The sequence below is a fragment of the Leiobunum rupestre genome, chromosome 7 (genome assembly GCF_980474605.1).
Source record: "Leiobunum rupestre chromosome 7, qqLeiRupe1.1.hap1, whole genome shotgun sequence".
Classification (NCBI taxonomy): domain Eukaryota; kingdom Metazoa; phylum Arthropoda; class Arachnida; order Opiliones; family Sclerosomatidae; genus Leiobunum; species Leiobunum rupestre.
In genome coordinates, this window is record NC_143390.1 from 47,187,823 (window position 1) to 47,212,809 (window position 24,987).

Genomic DNA, 24,987 nt, shown 5'->3' on the forward strand with positions numbered 1-24,987 from the left:
AAATAGCCAGAAATTCCAACGGTAGACCGGTTTCGTCCTATTTGGGACTCTCAGTACCGTGCGGGAAATCTGGCTCGCGACTATACACTCTTTTACGCGCGTCTTTCCCCCCCATCAAGGACCCTCCCACGATTTGCTCCACAGGCAGCTGCCATAGACGTACTGCACGTAGCTCTACTGTGGAAAGTTCTTTCCCCAAAACCCGTTCTCTCGCGTGTAGCACGGTAATGGCGACTCCCATGAAATAGGCGCGTAAAAGAATCTTATAGAGAAACTTAGCCTAAATATTAAAAATTTCAAAACGAGTTGCGTAGCAACGGAAAGCCGAATAGGGGGAGAGTGGTGGAGAATAGTATATACGCAATGTTAAGTTAAAAGGAACCACCTATGGACAAACACAAGGAGAACGCAGCTAGCCTTTAAACACACTAACGCAGTGTTGCGTACAAATTTCATTGGACGAGCCTTTACGCTGCACGTTTTATGAAAAAGGGGAAGACAATTTCCGAATTTTCCCCTTCCGACGGCAGCAGGCGCTAAAGCGTCTAAGCAATGAAAAATGTACCCAAGAAAATCCACGACTTTGGACGGGTTGCCTTCTCCTTGCGTGGGGTGCTGTGTTTGTTGCTCCTAGGTGCCAGGACAGTTCTAGCGGTTCGAGACTGGCGAATTGTTTTCATCTATTAATTCATCCCTCGATTCGTTATTAAACCACTATTTAGCCAATGACAGAGTTTCTAGAATGTTGAGATCTTGGCTATTTTGTAGCCGTAGGGCTAGTCACTCCGCGTAATCGGTGTACAAGCCCGTACCTCTGACTGCGCTAGAGTCTCTATCAGTGTTGAGTACGCGTTATCCGTGTACAGGCCATCTGAAAAGTGGTAATCCCCTCGCGAGTGGCGCCATTTTATTAGTCGAGATATTCTACTTTGTTGGCTTTGAAGATACTAATGATTGTTTTTGTTTTTATCGGTGGATCAGACATGGAGAACAGCATCCTCCTGGGCAGCAGCAGTCGAGGGACGCGGTCGCAGTTCCGGCGCGGCTCCACGGGCGAGGTAGCCGGCTCCGAGATGGGCAACGACGGGACGACATTCTCGTCTCGAAGACAGCCGTTGTCCCGCGCCTCCAAGACGGACATGGACAGTCCTTTCCCGGAGGCCGCTCTGGACTCCGCGCTCCCCAGTGATAGTGACCATAACTTCGACCACCACAGCTCCGAAGAGGAGCTGGAAGTCATCAACCGCGTCGGACGCGAAAGGAACGCTAGTGGCGCGTCGTCCTCCGGCCGGGTGCCAGTGAGCAAAGGCACGCCGCCCACGAACCCCAGCCGCGGTGTCCTCCCCGCCGTCAACGGCAGTTCGGCGGCCGCGCTCTCGCAGTACCCGGAGAAGCGGAAGTGGTCTCAGGCGAACGGACAAAGTTTCGGGGAGAATTCGGGCTCTTCGGACGAGGAGATCAAGGACCTGGTGAGTTTCTCGACCCCCGTCGAGTTCCGAACGTCGCCGCCGGCCAACGTCCACAAGCCGAGCCGTTCGCTCTCGCCTCCCCCCAAACTGTTCCACTCCGCCTCGGCCAACATCCCTCCCGTCGAACTGTGCTCCGTCTCCCCCCGGAAGAGGCATCGCAGGACGCCCACCGTCAACGCGACCGCGCCTGGCGCTAACATTCAAAGACCGTGCTTGGATTTCGAGAAAATGCAACAGGTAGGAAAACACTTTTATTTTACATCCAGCCCTCCACTACCGTGGTCGCGCGTTAAGTACCTTGCCTTTGTATCCCTGGATTTACTTACACTGGTATAGCGATAACACTTAGCCAAGGTGGGCAGTGCGAGGCACCTTTTTGGAGAAAAGTCCAGACTTGTGGAAAATTGGCCAAAAGTGGCTTATAAAAAAATTGCATTTAAAACCTTAATAAAGTAATTGGAATTAAATTTTTAAGAAGTTTATTGTAAAAATGTCTTATTTTACACTGAACTTACAATATTTTAATTAATTATTCCAAAAAATTAACAGACTAATCTAATGTGAATCAGAATCTGACCATTCCTATGCACATAATTTTGAATTAAGTAGCCCAAATCTGAAATTTATGTTTTTATCATTTTATAATTTTCTGTGGTAAAAATATTTACTGTTCACTTAATTCACTTTTGTCCAGTCCGGAATTTTCCACACTATTTTCTACCTGGAATTTTCCACCGCCAAACACTGAAGGTGGGTAGGTACAATCGCTTATTTCCGGTCAAGGGCCAAGCCTAAGCAACAACCCCGAGTGACCATTATCTTAGGCCAAACCCAATTGACTCCGTGGTATACTTTAAAATTATCAATTTTTAATTGAAGTAAAAACAGAATGATAGTAGATAAATTTAGCATTTATTTAAAATATAACTACCATAATTGTACCATCCAATGTAGAACTTTAGTTTCGGCGCTGTAGCAGTTTATAAGCTTTCACGAGATCTCGCGTTACCATTCACGCGTACGGGATAATTACCGTACAGGGAAACGGTACTTTGAAGAGTGTCTTGGCCATCGCGAGTCGGGTTCTGACGCGTGCTATTTGGTCCCCCATTATTTGGCAATTATCTAGATGATGGATGGCTTTATTTCTAAATTCGTATACGGGACGTATACTCTGGGCGCCGACTCTCAATGGGGAAAACTTTTCACGTCACCTCTTTTGACGGCTACGGCGGATCCCGACTATTGCCTCCTATAACGGCTCATTTCTCTCGCGCGGTCATTGTCTACTGGAAAATACATTCGACCTTGTTTGGAAAAAGAGACGCTTTGTGCAGTTTTTACAGGGTTGCCACCCACCGCATCTGAATAAAATGGGAATTTAGAAATAGGTCTAAAAGTTAGGGAATTTTCAAATAGCTTTAAAAGTTAGGGAGTTTTCAAATAGGTCTTAAAGTCGGGGAATTTTAAAATAGGTCTTAAAGTCGGGGAATTTTCAAATAGATCTAAAAGTCGGGGAATTTTCAAATGGGTCTACAAGTCGGGGAATTTTCAAATAGGTCTAAAATTCGGGGAATTTTCAAATATTTCTCAAAGTCGGGGAATTTTCAAATATTTCTCAAAGTCGGCGAATTTTCAAATATTTCTCAAAGTCGGCGAATTTTCAAATAGGTCTAAAAGTCGGGGAATTTTCAAATAGGTCTAAAAGTCGGGGAATTTTTAAATAGGTCTAAAAGTCGGGGAATTTTTAAATAGGTCTAAAAGTCGGGGAATTTTTAAATAGGTCTAAAAGTCGGGGAATTTTCAAATAGGTCGAGGAATTTGAATGTGAAAAACTGTCATTATGAAGCAAAAAAGTAAATTTAAGTGATTATGAACTAAATCTAAAAATCATCCGCGTGGTCTGACTGGTTTTCTACATAGCTGGCGCCAATCAGCTCCAGCTTCAGAAATGTTAAATTCGTTGATACTTTAAGCTAAGCTTTATGTCCCTAAAAATAAAGCTATCCGTACGCGTTCGCGTATTCCGCTCAACCTCTTTTCTCTATTAAAAAAAACTAACAGTCAGCCTTCACTCGATCGAAATCTCTCTTATTTCGAAATTGAGATTCGTAAATCTTTCCAAAACGTCGTTGGAAATAATGTGTAAAATAAAAAGTGAACCGCGCGTCTAGATAAGCCGACGTCGACCGTAGAGGTGAAAAGTCGCAGCGCGTACCCCATGGACTAGCTTCCGCCAACGCTGTCAATTTAACTCGGGTCCCCCTCAATAGTCGCGGTAGATAGGGCGAAACCTTCAATCTGGGTTGGCTCCTTCGTTTCGTATGCAAATGAGGGTGCCGTTTCAATAGAATCTGTCTGATAATAATCGTTCTCGAAGGACCACGCGCTATTTAATAGTTGATTCTCCTCTTTCAGTGACGCGAGTTTAAAAGCTGTCAAAAGTTTATCTCCACTCTGTTTTATTTTTCTAGCGTGCCCTCCCCCGTCGCTTCCCCCTCCGCCCGCGTCACTTTTCCTGATTAACATAAAAACAAGGAGGCATTCCGCGAAACTGATCTCAAGGTTATCCCCGGGAAGGTCAACCCATCCGTCTTTCTCATCGTGCGCTAAATTTAGTTTCAATCATTTTTCGTGGAAAATATTAGGCCTGGTTCTTTATTTCCTACAAAATATAAACAATAAACTTGTCTATTAAAATACGCGTTCTTTTATTAAATTTTTCTTCGTTTTACAATTTTAAAAAGTCATTAACTAACAATAATATTTATTTAAACATATAATTATTTAAACTAATTAGAAAATGTTATTAATTTAAACTAACAATAAAATTTATTTAAACATAAAATTATTTAAACTAATTAGAAAATGTTATTAATTTAAACTAACAATAATATTTATTTAAACATATAATTGTTTTAACTTATTAGTTTAAACATAATTATTTAAACTAATTAGAAAATGTTATTAATTTAAACTAACAATGAAATTCATTTAAACATATAATTATTTAAACTGATTAGAAAATGGCAAAATTTTAAACTAATTAGAAAATATATTTTCACATAATTATTTAAACTAATAATAAAAATTATAATGCCTTCCTATAATTTCCTTCATTTTCACCGATTTTCCTATATTTTCCTATAAATTTAACGGTCTTTTGAAAATGAAAGAATTTTTATGTACGTGCCATCGAAAATCTAGTGAAAACTCTCGAACAAAATCTTGAAAGGCTTTGTAAATACACTAAGTGATCCAATAAAGCCAGAAGTCAATGTAAAAAAAATTATCAATATTCTAAGTGATACCGATATGCAATAATTACCTTATTATTTTTTCCTATATTTTCATATTTAGTGTCCTATATTTAAAAAAAATTCGCTTATTTAATTCCCTATATTTTCCTATAATTCGCTATTCATATGTACAGGTGTCGCCTAACAACAATTATTTATGCTGGGACGTTTAACATAAAACCATTAGTAACTTAATAGACATAAGTATGACACCAATCGATTTCGGCTAATGATAGTCTGTCGCGAAGTGATTGCGTAATTGAAAGTTTCGGGAGATGAAATACGTCACACGTGACTATTTTCCATTGAAAAATTAGTGCCAGCTAGGAGCAACAAACACAAGGAGAACGCAGCTAGCCTTTAAACACGCTAACGAAGGGTTGTGTACGAATTTCATTTGACGAGCGTCACGAGCCTTTACGATGAACGTTTTACGGGCGGGGGGAAGACAATTTTCGAATTTTCCCCTTCCGACGGCAGCAGGCACTAAAGCGTCTAGCCCAGCGGTTCCCAATTTCTTTTTGCTATGGAACCCTAAATTATGCAGCTAATACTGGCGGAACCCCAACTCATTTTTTTTACTTACTGTTGCCACGACCATAGATGACCGCGCTGCGAATTCTCAGAACTCCTGTGACCCTTCCGCGGAACCCCAGGGTTCCGCGGAACACCTTTTGGGAACCGCTGGTCTAGCCAATGAAAAATGTACACAAGAAAATCCACGACTTTTGACGGGTTGCGTTCTACTTGTGTGGGGTGTTGTGTTTGTTATTCCTAGTTGCCAGGTTAGCGGATAAATACGTACAAAAAACGCCTTTAATCACCCGATTTAAAAATAAAAACCTTCAGAAATGATGGGCATGTTTATAGTAATCAATTTTATGCTATCAATAAATAATTTAATATTATTTCGCCAAAATAAACTTAATTGCAACTGTTGAAATCGTTTAACTTTCAATAAGCCTAAGCCTTTATGGTTTCTTCAACAAAGGTTACCTGACACTTCCAAAGAAACGTTCTCAGCCACGTCCTGATTTATATGGTCATTACGGAAACTGACTTTCAATATTACAAATTTCATTTTCAGAACAGTGTCATACTTACGCGTATTACGTAACTTCTGATAAAACGAAATCAAATACGTGTTAATTTTGTTTGTTTATTTCGTGAAAATTCTTCAATGACTCGAACAATTTTAATTAAATTGAAAATGAAGACTGTTCCCTTCAACGCTGTCGGGAATGGAATAAAATTACCGTACCGCTAGATGGTGCCCCTAATTTAGTAGGAAATTTGCCGAGAAGGAGGGGTAAATAATTGGTCTTTCGGAGTACGAAAATTACCAATGGTAACGGTATTAAAAATTAGTCGGTTTTAGATCGATATATAAAGAGTTTCCCCCCGAAGCGAAGGGAAAAATAGTTCGTCCGTAATCCGTATGGTGGCGGGTCGGGTAATTGGCTCAAAGTGAAAAATAGGCTCGAACTAGATTGGAAAGGTTATTGCTTTTAGACCAAATTTGGTTAAGACCCGGAATAAATTTTCGCGAAGAAAATTTTTACCCCTAATTAATGCGATGGCTTCTATCGCCGTTCGGTGGCGCTAATGTCGCTACCCCAACGCGGCCCCCTTATCTCCCCCGTCCCTTTCGTTTATTTTTTAACACCTTAGTCCCGTCTCGTAGCTTGTACCCTTTCCCAACATTTCCCCCTGCTAATCCCGCCGATAACATTTTGGCCCGATGCCAAAAGATGGGAAGGATACCTCCCGCCCCCTCTTTCGGCTTCCCCGCATGATTGCGAAGTAAGGCGGGGAAGCCTTCTTCCTCCACTCTCATTCCCAATACTCTTATTAAGAATAAATCATATGAGGGTAAAAAAAACGTTCTGTTTATTCGTACATAAAAAAGGCAAATATGAATTAACGCGGTTTTAATTAAAAGATATTTTCTTTAACTGGGAACTGTTTTTTAACGTCGTGAACTGCCCCTTTAAGGTTAGAATGATGAATCTTTAACGATTTTCTCAACTAACAACTTTTCTTCGAATATTCTCTATTATTAACTTCGTTTCGAGTTTGGATCTTAGTCTATCCGTGTCAACTACGTCAAATATTTAATTTGGTTCGAATTGTTTGTTAATTAAATATTTAAATTTAATCAAGCATTGGTTATTTTAGCGTTCGAGAGATGTAAGCGTTCATTTGAGAGTGAAGACGTGTATAAAATTTTCTAGTGTTGTAAGTCGGAAAATTTCCCGCTCGGAAAAGTTTCCGGAAAATGACCGAGGCCTTTTTTTGGGAAATCTTCCTTATTTTTCCGAAAAAAATAAAGAAGTTTTCATTCCATGATTAGTCTAATATATTGTTTGCAAATTGAAATAAAGAGGCATTTTCGCCTATTTTTTTCGAATCTGAAAGTAAAACTAAATCTCTAGACTAGTTTAAACTGATTAACCATGTAACGCTATTAATGTTTTGTAGTATGTTTACTGATATTAGACATTTTATATCGATAAAAAGTTAAAAACATTAAAAACCCTTAAAAGGTAATTTATGTTTCCAATTTTTATTTTTCCGATTTGCGGAAAATTTTCCGCAATTCGGAAACTTTTCCGGAAACGTTTCTGGAAAATTTTCCGCATTTTATTTTTCCGGAAAATTAACATCCCTAACATTTTCCAATACTAGTCTCCCTCCGGACCTAGGAGCAACAAACGCAACACCCCACACAAGGAGAACGCAACCCGTCAAAAGTCGTGGATTTTCTTGTGTACAGTTTTCATTGGCTAGACGCTTTAGCGCCTGCTGCCGTCGGAAGAGGAAAATTCGGAAATTGTCTTCCCCCCGCCCGTAAAACGTTCAGCGTATAGGCTCGTGACGCTCGTCCAATGAAATTCGTACACACCCCTTCGTTAGCGTGTTTAAAGGCTAGCTGCGTTCTCCTTGTGTTTGTTGCTCCTAGCTCCGGACATGGGAATTTGTAAATGGAATTGGTCACAATGCCCCTAGAGTTCCTATAATTAGTTAGCTACTAGTATATTTTGTGATTAAATGGTAAAATTAGTTTATATTTTTAAGTGATAATCAAAGATTTAGTTCACTAAATATAGATTTTGTTTTTAAATTCATAAAGTTAGTAAATTAATTAGCATATATACTTTTTTTAAATATGGTCATATAAAGTCCAATATTTTTAGAAATATAATGTTATTTTTCCAATAAAACATTCACCATTTGAGTGGGGGACCTGGGGTCAGGGAAATTAACAATTAATTAGTTCCCGTGTTGCAATAAAATTACTTAATACATAATTACCTAAAGTCACCTTTATATTAAAATATAAATTGAAGTAAATTTATATACGCTGGTTTAAACTAAGTTATTTTTTTTAAAAACCAATGTTTTTGTTTAATAATTTTTTTAATTAACTAAAAATTATTCAAAAATGTTTATACATTTTCTTAGCGAAATGATTATATTTCTAAGACATTTACAAGGTGACCGAATTTCCTATATTTTCAATACCTTCTTATAAATTTCTTAGGTTTTCTTATGTAGTGTATAACCCGAAGCCTATATATCACTTTATTTTAGCTACTGATTTTCGATAAGAATCCTTATTTTTGCTTATGGTTTTTCCTATTTTTCTGGTCACGTGAGGCTTGTATTCGTAACAATTTTTAGTTGATTTGTAATATGTATGCACGGTTAAACCAAAGCTAGAAATAGATTGAAATTAAAATAAAGCAGTGTTTAAAAAAACCTGATCAATATACACCAAAAAAACCTGGTTTAAACCCAAAAAACCGAGTTTAAACTAAAATAACCTTTTTTAAACCTAAAAAACCAGGTGTTTTTTTCCCAGCCCTGACTCGTCTCAACCTAGTAATTCTCTTTCAAGAAAAACCTCTTTTTATCGTTTATTTTTAAAATGTTGTCTACAAAAATACGTGTCAAAGGGCACATTCTAAACATAGTTAATGTCAGGGTCCGTCTCCATAAGTCACGCGTAACGTCGTGATAAAGCATTCCCTTCCGACAGCGCCCCCTTTACTCTTTCCCCCCAAATAATTTCGCTTTCAAGTTCTCAAAGAATAACTTATCCCGTATTAAAATTAACGGCGCCGGTCAATTTTTTTTATCCTTTAAAGAATCATTGATGACCACATTAGTTAAGCCTCCCACGCCCACGAAAGCGCCTTCGCTCCCCACCGACAGAGCTCGCTTCCAGACCCGCTCGATAATAAGATTGTACGCGGCGCCGCCACGCGGGGAATAAACGCCACCGATTTTGAGGTGAAAGTCTCTCCATTTCCAACTTCTCCTTCGATTTTACTTTGAAAAAACAAACCTAGATGGCGCCACTAATGGAGCTGGAAGCGAATCTTGATAAATGCGCCCGCGTACTAAATATAAGGAACAGCTTCCCCCCTGGCCATCTTTTTCTATCTCTCTAAGTTTATATACAGGGTGTTTCAAAAGGTTATGCACAAAATTTAATCAGTTGCATGGGGTGATAAGTATGCCAGTTTATTTCCCATTTTCCTACGATGAGTTAAAAGAGCGCCAGAGAGCTTCAAAGTGTGGCCTACTAGCCCCTGGGAGTGCATCTGTGCTTAATTAAACTCATTGCACATTTCTTATTTACTCATTTGTTTTTTGTTATTTATCTCAATTCCCACGCGTTTGCAAATTCATCGTACCCCTGAAATCACATTTATCTGCTGCTTGGTTTTGCGCTTGTTGCAGCCTACTTCCAGGGGCTAGTAGGCCACACTTTGAAGCTCTCTGGTGCTCTTTTAATGCATCATAGGAAAATGGTACAAAAACAGGCATACTTCTCAACTCACCCCCTACAACTTCTTCAAATTTTTTGCATAACCTTTTGAAGCACCCTGTATATAAGCAAAGTCGCAGGTTTGCATAGAACCGTTTTTTTTTTCACCCAACGGTGTATTATAGCGCTATGGTAAAAAGGAACTTTATAAGACCGAGCACTCGCGCTAGTTAGTATAATCTGTTTTTCTCGTGTCAGCGTCTTTTAAGCGGCTGCCGCAATAAACTTATTTCCACTTTTGGGGAAAAAATATTCAGCCGAAAACTTCCTAATGTCTTTACCAATATACTTTTTCTATGTTTGCTGTATCATAATAAGGCATCTTTGAATGATATACTTTCTGGAAAGTTAGTAGCTTTATTTTTCTGTGGCGAAGTAACGTTCAGACTATCAGGGTTACCACAATTTCCCTATATTTTATAAGTTTTCTTATATTTCGATTGTTTTCTTATAACTTTAGGCTATAATTTGACAATTTCCCTATATTTTGATGTATATTTCGTTCTTTGCGCTTTGATTTCAATATAGTTTTAAATTTCGATAGAAGGCGTTCAAAAACAGCCAGCCCTTTACTAAAACAGGGTTGCTACACGTCAGGGTAAAGTCAGGGAATTTAAATATGGGCCTAAAAAGTTTTAAGAATTTGTAAAAAGTTAATTCAATTTTATCTTGACACCTTTTGAAGGTAATTTTATTCTAGACCTATGACAAACTCTATGATTATAATTTATTCCCTTGAGAGTTTTTGGCTATTTTTTTTTCAACATTGCAATAACCTTTTTACTGAAATATAAGTCCATTAAAATTTGTTAACTTCTGATAAAAGTAAAATAAAAAATAAATATTTTGGCTTTAAAATGTCAGGGAAAATCTTTTAAAGTGGTCAGGGAAACAGGGAATAGTCAGGGAAGATTTTGCGGCCCTGTAAAACACTAATATCATTAGCTTTTACGGGTGGATGGTGTTTAAAATGAAAATGTAATATTAAAGTAATATTACATCTAGTCACAAAGTCAGTGATGTTTTCGTATTAAATGTAATATTATTATTAAACCAAAGTTTCTTTAAAAGCATTTGTTTTATCTTTATTATAATTATTCCTATATTTTTCTATAAATTCACCTGAACGTTCCTATAATTTCCTATATTTACATAAAAATTTATCCCATAATTTCCGATAAAATGACTTAATATTTCCTATTTTTTCCTATTAAAAAAAGTGGAGGGTTTGTAAGTGGTCACCCTTAGTGGTTCAACTCCGATGCACCACCTAATTTGTTCACCAAAAAATGCTTGTATATCTAACGTTTTGGGGGTCCTAACCTATCAATTTTCGTAATTTAAAAATATATTGTAAGCGTCTTGCGACACGATTGAAAAAAAATCATTGATTTAAATCACTTATTATACTTCCAATGCATTTATGACAATGTACGAAAGCACGCTCTCTATAAATTCCAATTCAGACAAAACTTCAGTTTAATTTTATTAGTAATTAATAATTCGATTTACCAAACAATAATTGAAACTATAGTTTACGTTATCGCCGCACACAAATTATTTATCAATTTGTCAAGAAAATCAGGCTAAAAACCCTAAAAAATCAATAAATCTATTAAAATCAATAAAAATCTGATTTTAATAATCAACAACCCCAATCCTTAGTTTATTCTATCGAATAGGCTTTACCTGCTATTTCAATTATAACAATGTTATATATTAAGTGGACGACGGGTCAATGATCTAATAGCTCGCGCGTTAGTGACGTCACGGAATAACTTAATTTTATTGGATGAATTTGAAATGACTTTTATTACGAAATATACAGAAAATTACCTAAGAAGGCGGTTTCCATTGTGAAATAGAATAGTTTTTTATTTTGCTGATATAAAAAGAAACGATTTGTAGTGAAAAATATTTTATTCATCTATAAAGTAAGTATTGATCAATCAATTGATATCGTTTATTTTGTGATCTGGGGCTACATTTACAAATAATGTATTTATTTCTGCTGAAGCAGAATGATCATGTTGATACCATATTTATGTTGATGGAAATACCATCTACTCTTCATGGTAACTTGTTAAAACCTAACTGGTCCCTTCCAGGGTGAATGGTCCATATCGATCAAGAACCATTCACTCTGCTCGGGACTCGTAACGTTTTCAGAGTTGCCACACGTCAGGGGAAAGTCAGTTAATTAAAAAAATTGTAAAAAGTCAGGAATTTCAGTTAAATATTGACACTTTTTAAGGTAATTTTACACTGGGTCTATGGCAAATCCTGCTATTATTTTTAGATCCTTGAAAGGTTTTTTTAAATTTTGTACTGAAATATAAGTTGATAATTTATTAACTTCTGATAAAAGTAAAAATTAAACCTGTCTAATCTTGATCTTAAAAAGTCAGGGAAAATAACTAAAAATGGCCAGGGAAAACAGGGAATAGTCATAAATAAAATAAATAATAATCAGCTAGCTAATACCCAAGGCACCACTTAGGCCTAAGTCATCTAGCGACTTTTAAAGCCATTAATTCAGGTGGCCGGGTTACGATGCGTAGGAGGGTAATGGCAAGTCGTTCACTCCACGTGAGCCAACAGCTCCCTACACTTACTATTATCGTTTACCTCAACAAGTTTTTATGGAAGGGTAAACCGAAGAGCTCGAGGGAAAACTCTTTAAGAAAGTGGGCAGAGAACTTTCAAACTCTGCGCTATGAATTTGAATCTGATAATATTGTGGCAACCCTGGTTTTACTCTGAATTACTGTAAAAAATATTATTTTGAAGACGGTGATGGATTTCCACGCCATACACTCATTTCCAATTTAACGTCAAAGTTATTAATATTATTATTAGTTACGTCTAGTACTTAAAAATGAAGGCGCGCGCTCGATAACAGGGTCAGGGAAATCAGGGAATTTAAAAATGAGCCTAAAAAGTCAGGGAAATGTCAGGGAATTTTAAGAATTGGTAAAAAATCGGGGAAAAGTCAGGGAATTTAAAAATGGGCCTAAAAAGTCGGGGAAATGTCAGGGAATTTTAAGAATTGGTAAAAAATCGGGGAAAAGTCAGGGAATTTAAAAATGGGCCTAAAAAGTCGGGGAAATGTCAGGGAATTTTAAGAATTGGTAAAAAATCGGGGAAAAGTCAGGGAATTTAAAAATGGGCCTAAAAAGTCGGGGAAATGTCAGGGAATTTTAAGAATTGGTAAAAAATCGGGGAAAAGTCAGGGAATTTAAAAATGGGCCTAAAAAGTCGGGGAAATGTCAGGGAATTTTAAAAATTGGTAAAAAATCGGGGAAAAGTCAGGGAATTTAAAAATGGGCCTAAAAAGTCGGGGAAATGTCAGGGAATTTTAAGAATTGGTAAAAATTCGGGGAAAAGTCAGGGAATTCAATTTTATCTTGGCACTTTTTGAAGGTAATTTAACTCTAGATCTATGACAAATTATCATTTATTTCCTTGAATGTTTGGCTAATTTTTTCAACATTGCAATAACCTTTTTACTTAATCTAAATTTATTAACTTCTGATAAAAGTAAAATATAAAAGAGAAATTTTGGCCTTAATAAGTCAGGGAGAATCTGTTAAAATGGTCAGGGAATAGTGCAGAGAATTTGAATCTGAAAATTTTGTGGTAACCCTGGATAAGGGGATATTATAAATTACGACGCCTCCTATCGTCTCGTAACGCTTTGGCACTACGGAAAGTGTCTGCCAATAAAAGTATAGAAGTGGAAGAGAGAATCCCCCCCTGGCGCTATAAATAGATGAGATCTTTTCAGTTTCGGCGGGCACGTCTATAGATATTCGTCGCTCGGATTAAAGTGGCGGAAAGCCCTCCGGTCGCGTTCGGTCAATATCGGAGATTGGGGGGTTCACCGCCAGGGGTTCACCGCCAGGGGTTTGCGGAGGCTCTCGTCAAAGACCTAAAAATAAATTTCCCCGTTCCTTTGAAAGTCGCGGCCCGTAATTAGGGACCCTATTTTTCGTTTGGCCCGTCGGGGTCCACGGCGCGGTAGAAATGTTCCCTTTCCAAAAGAGATCTCGCTCGTTACCCATCTAAACATTCTCTTTCCTTTCTGACGTGGTGTGGTCGGATGATATTATGAGATTTCAGTCCCTATGAACGGGTTTTCCAATTGTGGAGAGCGTGCCAAAAATTGCCGAGTTAGCGTTTACTCTGAGCAAATAAGGTCCTTTCATAAAGACGCGATTTTAGCAATCATTACGAAGCTGCTACTCGCGAAACGGTATCTCTCAAAACGCGATTTGCTTTCGCGAAATTCGGCAATTTCATTCAAAACCGCGTTTATATCAGGATATTATAATGTCTAAGGCTTCATTGCCGAAGTGCTTTGGAGCAGTGGGTGCGGTTTAAACTACGTTGAATAATAAACGTCGCGAGTATTTGCAAATTCGCTGACTGGCCTAAATCGCTAAGAAGCCACGGCCGCGCCGTTGCGGGGAAAAAGTAAATGTTTAATTATTTATAATGTACTTAACGAAAATAAACTTAACTGCAAATAAGTATTTAAGAATTTATAATGTACTTAACGAAAATAAACTTAACTCGTAATAAATATTTAATAATTTATAATGTACTGCGGGAAACGATAGTAGAAACACCCAATTCTTCTATTTGAGCAAGCGCGCCCGCCCTGAAGAGGTTTTCTCACTTGAAACCTTTATTGTTTCATATTTAGTGTTTATTGTTTAAATGCACCCTTAATTGACATATAAACAACTATATCCGAGCTATAAATTCATTATTTTCATTATAGTTTGGATATTTATTCAAATATAATTTCTTTATAATGAGGTACGTGGTTTTATATTCACGAACGGCCTTCTAGTAGAAATGAGAAATTAAAGCACTACCAAATCGGGGATACTTTTGGTGAAATAATTACTAAAAAACTACTGTATTTCACACTACGTATAACACGTGGTTAGAAAAATGAGGGGAGGGAATTATGTATTGCCCCAAATTCCTGAAAAGGTTATACTCCCTTTAAATAAGAAAATCATAAATGACTTTCCACTGCTGCAACTGCCGAATGAGAAAAAATGAAATGTCATACTTGCCAAGAAATGTTCGCGAAATTGCGGAAATTTTTAAGAAGAAAATCTGACGGTAGAGCTTGTCTAGCGCTAGGCATTTCATATTTTATCTCGCGCTATTTTGCATTTTTCACGCGCCCCCTAAATTGCCTGACTTGCCCGTACAGCCTTGGGCTAATGAATGATTATTAGTCAGTTTTTGCCTTGGCATTGGCAAGACCTCATTCTATTATACAAACTTAAAATTCTGCGTACTCCGGGCAAATTTTTTTCTTCTTCTCAAATCCTTTCTTACTTGACTAAATTCAGGGTTTTTTTTTTATATAAAGTGGAAGTCGAGAGGAAAACATGGTTGCGATAGTAAAAGGGGACAAAAATATTTTTTGAATGGGTGATTTCTTATTCGCTGGCATACCTGGATCGGGTTTTGGTACTACAAGATGACTCACCTACTGGCGGGTCTGGTTTATTTTTAATCCGTTTTTTATCTTTGGCTTTTTTATATTAATACGCTTGAAGCGCCAAATATTTAATAACTATGAATATTTAATGTTCAGTTTAATTACTGAATATTTAATGTTCAGTTTAATTACTGAATATTTAATGTCCAGTTTAATTACTATGAATATTTAATGTCCAGTTTAATTACTGAATATTTAACGTGCAGTTTAATAACTGAATATTTAACGTGCAGTTTAATTACTGAATATTTAACGTGCAGTTTAATTACTGAATATTTAACGTGCATTTTAATTACTGAATATTTAACGTGCAGTTTAATTACCGAATATTTAACGTGGTTTATTCATAGAATATTTAACGTGCAGTTTATTCCTAGACTATTTAACGTGCAATTTAATTACTGAATACTTAACGTGCAGTTTAATTACTGAATATTTAACGTGCAGTTTAATTACTGAATATTTAACGTGCAGTTTAATTACTGAATACTTAACGTGCAGTTTAATTACTGAATATTTAAAGTGCAGTTTATTCATAGACTATTTAACGTGCAATTTAATTACTGAATACTTAATGCAATTTATAACGCGATATCTATTAAAACTATCATTATAGCTATATCATAGACCTCTTAATCTTCGAGTAATTTAATAAAACTCTTATCACATTGGGGGTTATAGAATTATAGAATTTATTCCCAAAATTTATTTTAAATACATGCAGGGGAAATACGAATTGAAATAGTTCCATACGTTGTCCACTTTAAGGGAAATCACCACCGAATACAGCCTTGTATTTTTCCCATTGTTGACATCTATAAAAATGTAACTTCGAAATATTTGGCGTGCCTAAAAGGTGACGAATTTCTCAACACGGCGAAATGGAGGCGAAATTATAGCCATATCTTCATCGAAGTGTATCTGTCAATTATTTTCAAGTACTTCGCGAGAGCCGTACCTGAGAACAATGGATAAGGTGGTTTTTCCATCACGTTTTATGGATTAAGTTGCGCTCTAGCGTACGAGTTCTTCATTGTGATATATTCAAATGTCCGTCGCTAATCTGTCGTTGCCACGCGAACTTTAAATTGCTGAAAGCAGCCGACTTTTAACGAGATAGCCCTCGACGACCAACCCGTTGTTTACCTTACCCCCTTTATATACCCCCTTTAAACAAATGCGCAAATTTTATTTTCCTCTTTTTAAATTAGTTTCGTAATAGCTTTTTATAATGGCCTAAATACAACGACTTAAAAATACTGGCACTTAGCTTACCAAAAAATGATAGTTAATTTTGTATTGATTCTTTGTTGGTGAATATTGGTTTAGTAATAACACTTAAAATGGGATATCCAAATAAAAAATAATGAAAAAATTACGGTCATGCATTTACAAGTTTTACGAAATCCTTTCTCTATTATGGATAAAAATAGATTATTACGCTATTGTACAATCAGTTGTTAACTATGGTATTATTGCTTGGGGTGGCACAAATAAAACATTCCTGGTGGTAGGCCAACGTGTTCTGCGGTTGGCCTACCACCAGGATATTTGCGCGGCGGGAAGAAAACTTAAAGGAAAACTGGCAGAAGAAATCCTAGGCCTTTAAATAAACTTTAATCACAGAAAATACAAAAAAATTCTTTGCATCTTGATTAAAAATTTTAAAACAAAAAGGTTCCTTCAAAAAATGGGTCGTCGAAATCTTAATTTTGCCCACTGAATTACATTTTGCCCATTGACCAAATATATTTTATGGGGAGGGTGTCGGTGACCGCCCTGCCCCCTATTGTAGGCCCTCGATACAAACGGGCTCATCCGAATACAATCAAAACGCCATTAAATAGGCGGCCGAGACGTGCACCCAGCCACGTGATTAGCACTTGTTATAGAGACACTCCCGACGGCCTCCTGCGACTGAATATAATGCCTCCCCGAAATAATTGTACCTGTATAAAAAGAAAAATGGAACAATGGGGTGTATGCTCGCCCGCTCGCTCCCAGGTGGACGGGGGTTCAAGAGAATAAATGCATCCCCCCTGCAAATTGTCTCCCTCCCTGTTCTGCCTCCGTTCTACTGCAGAAGGTAATTAACTTTCTTTCGGCATTAATAACGCGGTACCTCTCTCTCTCTCTCTCTCTCTGGGAACAAGAAAGGCAGTTCCTACTTTATTATAAGTTGTCCTATTAATTTGGGGTAGCTTCCAATTTCGACGAAATACAACACTTCAGTAATATGATCTTGCGCAAGTTCAGTGATTTTGGCGACATCTACCAGGTCGCTAGAATAACAAATTATCTACATTTCTTTAATGTCGCTAGAATACCTAAAAGTCTATTTCACTTCGAGGCCCCAAAGGTACGTAAAAGTCTATTACACTTCGAGGCCCTAAAAGTACCTAAAAGTCTATTTCACTTCGAGGCCCAAAAGGTACCTAAAAGTCTATTACACTTCGAGGCCCCAAAAGTATTTAAAAGTCTATTTCACTTCGAGGCCCCAAAAGTATCTGGAAGTCTATTTCACTTCGAGGCCCCAAAAGTATCTGGAAGTCTATTTCACTTCGAGGCCCCAAAAGTATTTAAAAGTCTATTTCACTTCGAGGCCCCAAAAGTATCTGGAAGTCTATTTCACTTCGAGGCCCCAAAGGTACGTAAAAGTCTATTACACTTCGAGGCCCTAAAAGTACCTAAAAGTCTATTTCACTTCGAGGCCCCAAAAGTATTTAAAAGTCTATTTCACTTCGAGGCCCCAAAAGTATTTAAAAGTCTATTTCACTTCGAGGCCCCAAAAGTATCTGGAAGTCTATTTCACTTCGAGGCCCCAAAAGTATCTGGAAGTCTATTTCACTTCGAGGCCCCAAAAGTATTTAAAAGTCTATTTCACTTCGAGGCCCCAAAAGTATCTGGAAGTCTATTTCACTTCGAGGCCCCAAAGGTATCTGGAAGTCTATTTCACTTCGAGGCCCCAAAGGTACCTAAAAGTCTATTTCACTTCGAAGCCCCAAAAGTATTTAAAAGTCTATTTCACTTCGAGGCCCCAAAAGTATCTGGAAGTCTATTTCACTTCGAGGCCCCAAAGGTATCTGGAAGTCTATTTCACTTCGAGGCCCCAAAGGTACCTAAAAGTCTATTTCACTTCGAAGCCCCAAAAGTATTTAAAAGTCTATTTCACTTCGAGGCCCCAAAAGTATCTGGAAGTCTATTTCACTTCGAGGCCCCAAAAGTATCTGGAAGTCTATTTCACTTCGAGGCCCCAAAAGTACCTAAAAGTCTATTTCACTTCGAGGCCCCAAAAGTACCTAAAAGTCTATTTCACTTCGAGGCCCCAAAAGTACCTAAAAGTCTATTTCACTTCGAGGCCCCAAAAGTATTTAAAAGTCTATTTCACTTCGAGGCCCCAAAAGTATCTGGAAGTCTATTTCACTTCGAGGCCCCAAAGGTACCTAAAAGTCTATTTCACTTCGAAGCCCCAAAAGTATTTAAAAGTCTATTTCACTTCGAGGCCCCAAAAGTATCTGGAAGTCTATTTCACTTCGAGGCCCCAAAAGTACCTAAAAGTCTATTTCACTTCGAGGCCCCAAAAGTACCTAAAAGTCTATTTCACTTCGAGGCCCCAAAAGTACCTAAAAGTCTATTTCACTTCGAAGCCCCAAAAGTATTTAAAAGTCTATTTCACTTCGAGGCCCCAAAAGTATCTGGAAGTCTATTTCACTTCGAGGCCCCAAAAGTATCTGGAAGTCTATTTCACTTCGAGGCCCCAAAAGTATTTAAGTCTATTTCACTTCGAGGCCCCAAAAGTATCTGGAAGTCTATTTCACTTCGAGGCCCCAAAGGTATCTGGAAGTCTATTTCACTTCGAGGCCCCAAAGGTACCTAAAAGTCTATTTCACTTCGAAGCCCCAAAAGTATTTAAAAGTCTATTTCACTTCGAGGCCCCAAAAGTATCTGGAAGTCTATTTCACTTCGAGGCCCCAAAAGTATCTGGAAGTCTATTTCACTTCGAGGCCCCAAAAGTATCTGGAAGTCTATTTCAGTTCGAGGCCCCAAAAGTACCTAAAAGTCTATTTCACTTCGAAGCCCCAAAAGTTACTAAAAGTCTATTTCACTTCAAGGCCCCAAAAGTATTTAAAAGTCTATTTCACTTCAAGGCCCCAAAAGTACCTAAAAGTCTATTTTCTTCCAGGTCCTTAGAATACCTAAATTTTTATTTTTCTTCAAGGTATCTAGAATACCTAAAAGTCTTTATTTTTCTTCAAGGTACCTAGAATACCTTAAAGTGCCCTATTTCCAATAAATAGTTTGGTATCTCTAATATTCAAGGACAATTTAGAAAATGGTCATTATAATTGTTACGTAATAGTTGTAACTTGGTGATAATTAAAATCTAAATTATGGGACCCCTATTTCATCTCGAATTTCAAATTTACTTCCTAATTATATTTATTTTTATCGTGAAAAGTTCATTAACCATATCATCTCATTGGTTCCCCTAAATGTACCGATTGAAGCGCACAAATATTAAAAAATGCTTGAAACAATAAGAATCAGCATTTTTAAAATAACGTACACGACATCGTATGTCGACCATTTCATAACTTCTCCGCATCGTATTTTCTAGAGCCTCCATTACTACGTACGCCAACTTTCGAAGTACGAGAAAAAAAATACATACAAAAAATACGAGAAGAGGATATGAAAGTATCGCGCGCCTAAATCCGTTGCCCTTTTAAGTATAAGAAGTATTCGAGATGAATACTAAAACAGAGAGAAGGGAATAGAATAATAATACTTAGCAGGGCTGCCAGGACGATACGTGAATAAGGCTGGAAAAAATACATTTTACGTAATATAACCTTTCAGGGTTTTGGTGGTTTTTTGAGGCTGACGTGCATTTCGGATACGTCCAAAACCAGATTGTCTGGTCTGACTGCCTCCCCCATAATCTCATATTCTCGAAGAAGGTCGGGTCCCGCACGGCCCCCGAATACAACTGCGTCCACCGGGGAAAGAAATAAATACTTGTAACAATGTACTAAAGACAGTTTACGTCTGTTACGCCCTCTATTGGCGTGATTTATCTCTTTGTGACTTGAAATTAAATGTCCCAAATTAAGGGTTGAACGCTGACATTTTGAATAGGAAAATAAATTGTTTCAAATCATGTCTAAAAGTGAGAATGTAATAGTGTTTTCGAATCTGTGTGACTAGGAACCAAGAAAGAAGTAAAGGGACTCACGGCTTTACTTTTATCCAGACGGTAAAGTTGGTGCCAAGGTTTTCTTCTGCCTGTCACCCTTTAAATTTACTTTCCTTCCAAACAAATACCCTGGTGGTAGGCCAACAACAGAACACGTTTGGAACGAAAGCAAATTTAAAGGGTGACATGCGGAAGAAAACCTAGGCCTTTAAGAAAGTAAGCATTGAGTCCCTTTACAGATTTCTTCAACCGAAAATTATTATTATAAAATTGCTTATTCTTAACATATCTCTAAATATTAATATTTAAAAATATTAATAAAATATTAAATACTGGTTATTCGAATAATTATTTAAAAATATCTCGCGTCTTCTTTTTATTATTAAAATTTAAATTAAGATTCTTTCTTCCTTTTGAATTAAATAATTTATGTAAATATGCACGATGAAGCGAGCGACCGCCGGTAATTAGTTCGGTTGGCGAATAATGTAGTTTTTTTAACCTTCCCTTCAAGCAAGGTGTAAACCGGAATAGAAAATAATAAATTTCGCTCTTTGGCAGCTGGGTGCGCGCTATCAACTCGAAATTGGGAGGGCCAAAAGAGGAAGGAAATACTCGCTTTTTGCCACGCGCTCCTCCAAAATTTATTATTCCATCCGTAAGTGGAATCCTTCAAGATTTCGGGAATTTTTTTTCTTGAAATCGTCTGTTTCGTTTAGAAAGCTATGTGGGTAATTTTTAGCTGTACCATTTTTAACTGCTCTGTAAATAAGATAACTTTTTTAAGCGCAATAATCTGTTTTCCCTTTCATAAAGGGTTTTTGATTTTTATTTTATTTTTAAATCGATTAATTTTAATTTTTTTAAAGTTTTATGCCTGTTTTTCTTGACAAATTGATAAATGATTTGAGTAGGGCGGTAACGTAAACTATAGTTTAAATTAATCTTTATTAAATTTAATCATTATTTGATAATAAAATTTAATTAGTTTCTCTGAATATAATTCAATTTTTAGCCTAAATTTCTTATGTTTATAATTATATTTTTAGCCTAAATTTATTATATTTATAATTCCATTTTTAGCCTAAATTTATTATATTTATAATTCCATTTTAAGCCTAAATTTCTTATATTTATAATTCCATTTCTAGCCTAAATTTCTTATATTTATAATTCCATTTCTAGCCTAAATTTCTTATATTTATAATTCCATTTTTAGCCTAAATTTCTTATATTTATAATTCCATTTTTAGCCTAAATTTCTTATATTTATAAAATTATAATTCAATTTTAGCCTAAATTTCTTATATTTATAATTCCATTTTTAGCCTAAATTTCTTATATTTATAATTCCATTTCTAGCCTAAATTTCTTATATTTATAATTCCATTTTTAGCCTAAATTTCTTATATTTATAATTCCATTTCTAGCCTAAATTTCTTATATTTATAATTCAATTTTTAGCCTAAATTTCTTATATTTATAATTCCATTTTAACCTAAATTTCTTATATTTATAATTCCATTTTTAGTCTAAATTTCTTATATTTATAATTCCATTTTTAGCCTAAATTTCTTATATTTATAATTCCATTTTTAGCCTAAATTTCTTATATTTATAATTCTATTTTTAGCCTATATTTCTTACATATATAAATACATGTTTTATAAATGTTTTGTGCCCTACCGCCTGGGCGACTTGGCGTACGGTCTCCTTAACTAAATACGTTCCCGATAATATAGATAACGAACAGTTTTTGAAAATTTCTGGGTTTGCTGCAGGCCTTATCTGCTGCTCTTTTTCAAGAGTTGATTAACTGCGCCTAATCTCAACGTGAAAGTTAGTTAGTCTCTCCTAAACTTTCGTTTTAGACGGTTTGTTTTTAGGCCATTGCGTGGAGCAATATACAAATGAATGACCCTCGGAATTTTGAATGAGATTAGAACCTTATCGTCTGCTATTAGGAACTGCGGTTAATAAAGAGATAACCAAATGTAGCGTTTTATGCAAATTCGTTTTAATTTATACGTTTTTCTTTTTCGGGTAATTTTCCATCTCCCAGAAAAATATTTTTTAATTAATTTATCCAAAATATTCATTTAAGTCTTTAAAAAATGGTGTCTTTCAATGCGACGTTCGAAATATGTTTTGTTTTTTTCATCCAAATGACCTTTCGGATAATTTTACATATCCCAGAAAATATTTTTTTATATAATTTATCCAAAATTTGCGAATTGTTTTCATAGGTTATGTAAAATTTTGTGTCTCAAAGCGGCCTTCGAAATAAGTTTGTTCATCCAGGTGACCTATTTCGAATTTAAATTAAAGATACATTTGTAATTGGTCTGGTGAAATAATGAATAAATGCATGATTAATTTGGTAACAACAGTTACTCGATGAATACCGATGTGTATGAAATATTTAAATGACTTGACGAAGAATGTATTTGGGGTACTGAGAACGTACTTTAAATGGTTTTTATTTTTAAGTGAAAATCAAAGATTTATTTAATTAAATATTGATTTTGTTTTTAAATGCATAAAGTTAGTAAATTAAAAAGCTTATGTAGTCCTATAATTTTGAAATAATAATCCTATAAAATTCTATAATTTTGAAAAAATAATCCTATAAAATTCTATAATTTTGAAAAAATAATCCTATAAAATTCTATAATTTGGAAAAATAATCCTGTAAAATCCTATAATTTGGAAAAATAATCCTATAAAATCCTATAATTTTGAAAATTAATCCTATAAAATTCTATAATTTTGAAAAATAATCCTATAAAATCCTATAATTTTGAAAAAATATCCTATAAAATCCTATAATTTTGAAAAAATATCCTATAAAATCCTATAATTTTGAAAAAATAATCCTATAAAATCCTATAATTTTGAAAAAATAATCCTATAAAATCCTATAATTTTGAAAAATAATCCTATGAAGTCCTATAATTTTAGAAATATAATCCTATTTTTCCAATACTTCTCCGCAAACAGGTCGACTGGTACGTTCTCAGTGACCTAAATAGGTTCTTGATTATTGAAATTTCCGCAAGCCGGTCTCAAAATGGTCGAAAGTGAAAGTGGAAAACTCATAACAAAAATATTGCGGCGCTTCAATAATTTTTATTACCTAAATATGTTTTTGTTGGCAGCAATTATAAAAGAGGTTAAGCGTCACGAACGGGAACGTCAACGCTTTCTCGAGACAGGGTTGTCGAAGCACGTTTTAGGCTTTGACCCGCTTTCATTTTGTCTCCCAGCTAATAAATTACCCCCAGAATCCGTTCACGAGAAGCATCCGGCTTCGTTCTCAGCCCTTTCTCTCGCCTAATCTGCATATCGCTCGTTTTTTTAATATTTTAATTTTTCGACTTCCATATGTTCGTTGTTAGGGCCCGACATGGTCCAAATTTCCGTTGTCCAATCTAGTGCTCGGCATTCGATTAATTTTTATCCATGAATAAAATAAGCTCGGTGATATTTAAATAATATTTATTTAAATAACCAATAGTTGAATAAAAATTGTAAAATGTTTAAATAATCGAAAGTGAATAAGCCTATTATTTAAATAAAACAAACAATTATTTAAATAAATGCCACTTTTATTCAAATAAATGCTTGGTTGCGTAAAAAACTTAATTAAGTAAGTTAAAAAGATATTCTTTTTACCAACGTTTTTTAAATAAATCAGAAAATTTGTGGATAATGAATAAACAATTCCGAGCACTAGTTCAATCGCTCGTTCCAGGAATCCACACCTCTACTTGGAATGCTTATCCCGGCGTATCGCGTATGGTAAGATCACTCTGACGGCTTTGGCCCCGCCTACGAGAGGAAAAATCCCCTCTGCGCGCGCTCCCCTCTCACGGTGTTGTTTGTTAAGTTAACATTGTGACGTCAAAAAAACGTCAGCCACATCGATATGAAAATCTGCCGCGAAAAGCATTCCTAGTAGAGGTATGGATTCTTGCTCGTTGTAATAACGGAGAATAATATTTAAATTTATTAAAAAAAATAATTTAACAATTTAGTATTTAATTTCCTTAAAAGATTTTTCAAACACTAGTATCAACCAGGAGTAAGAGATATCTGGAAAAGTAATGGATTTTTTTTAAATGAGTCTTAAGTCGATAAATTATAAGACTTGTAAAAGTCGGGAAATTTAAATTTATTTTGAAATTTTGTAGGAAAGTATTACAGTTATGTGAAAATAAAATAAAATTATTTAGATCCTTAAATATGCTAGTCATTTCCAATAACATTTTTAGATAAAATTTAAACTTAAAAGTAAGGCTTACTGAAGGAAATTAATTGACTTCTGATAATCTTTTAAAATGGGCATTGATAAGTCGGGATATTAAAATCTGAAAATATTGCGAAAACCCTGATCAAGTTTCAAGAACAGCGTAGACGAAATTATGTCCTGTTTTAAAAATAATTCATTGTTTTTGTTTCGCATTCCAACTATTGAAATTTTCTCTTTAAAAGAATTGTCAGTAACAACAAGCAGATATCAAACCGTTTATAAGGAAAAACGTTTAGTATTATTGACAACTATAATTTGGACCGAGTCGCGATAGGCACGTTAGCCTCGTTTCTAGTTGTTGTTGGGAATTTCGAAACAGAATTAAGAAAATAAAAAAATAATCTGC

The 24,987-nt window shown here is 35.8% G+C and overlaps 1 protein-coding gene across 7 annotated transcripts in view; it reads left to right on the top strand.

Moving 5' to 3' along the window:
* Window positions 1-24,987, top strand: part of Reph (Regulator of eph expression) — a 236,407-nt gene that overhangs the window by 150,401 nt on the left and 61,019 nt on the right. For all 7 annotated transcript variants that reach the window (XM_090153127.1, XM_090153133.1, XM_090153128.1 and 4 more), the window contains one exon: window positions 982-1,706. In XM_090153127.1, the coding sequence (XP_090009253.1) occupies window positions 982-1,706 (725 nt within the window). The remainder of the gene's footprint in view (window positions 1-981; window positions 1,707-24,987) is intronic.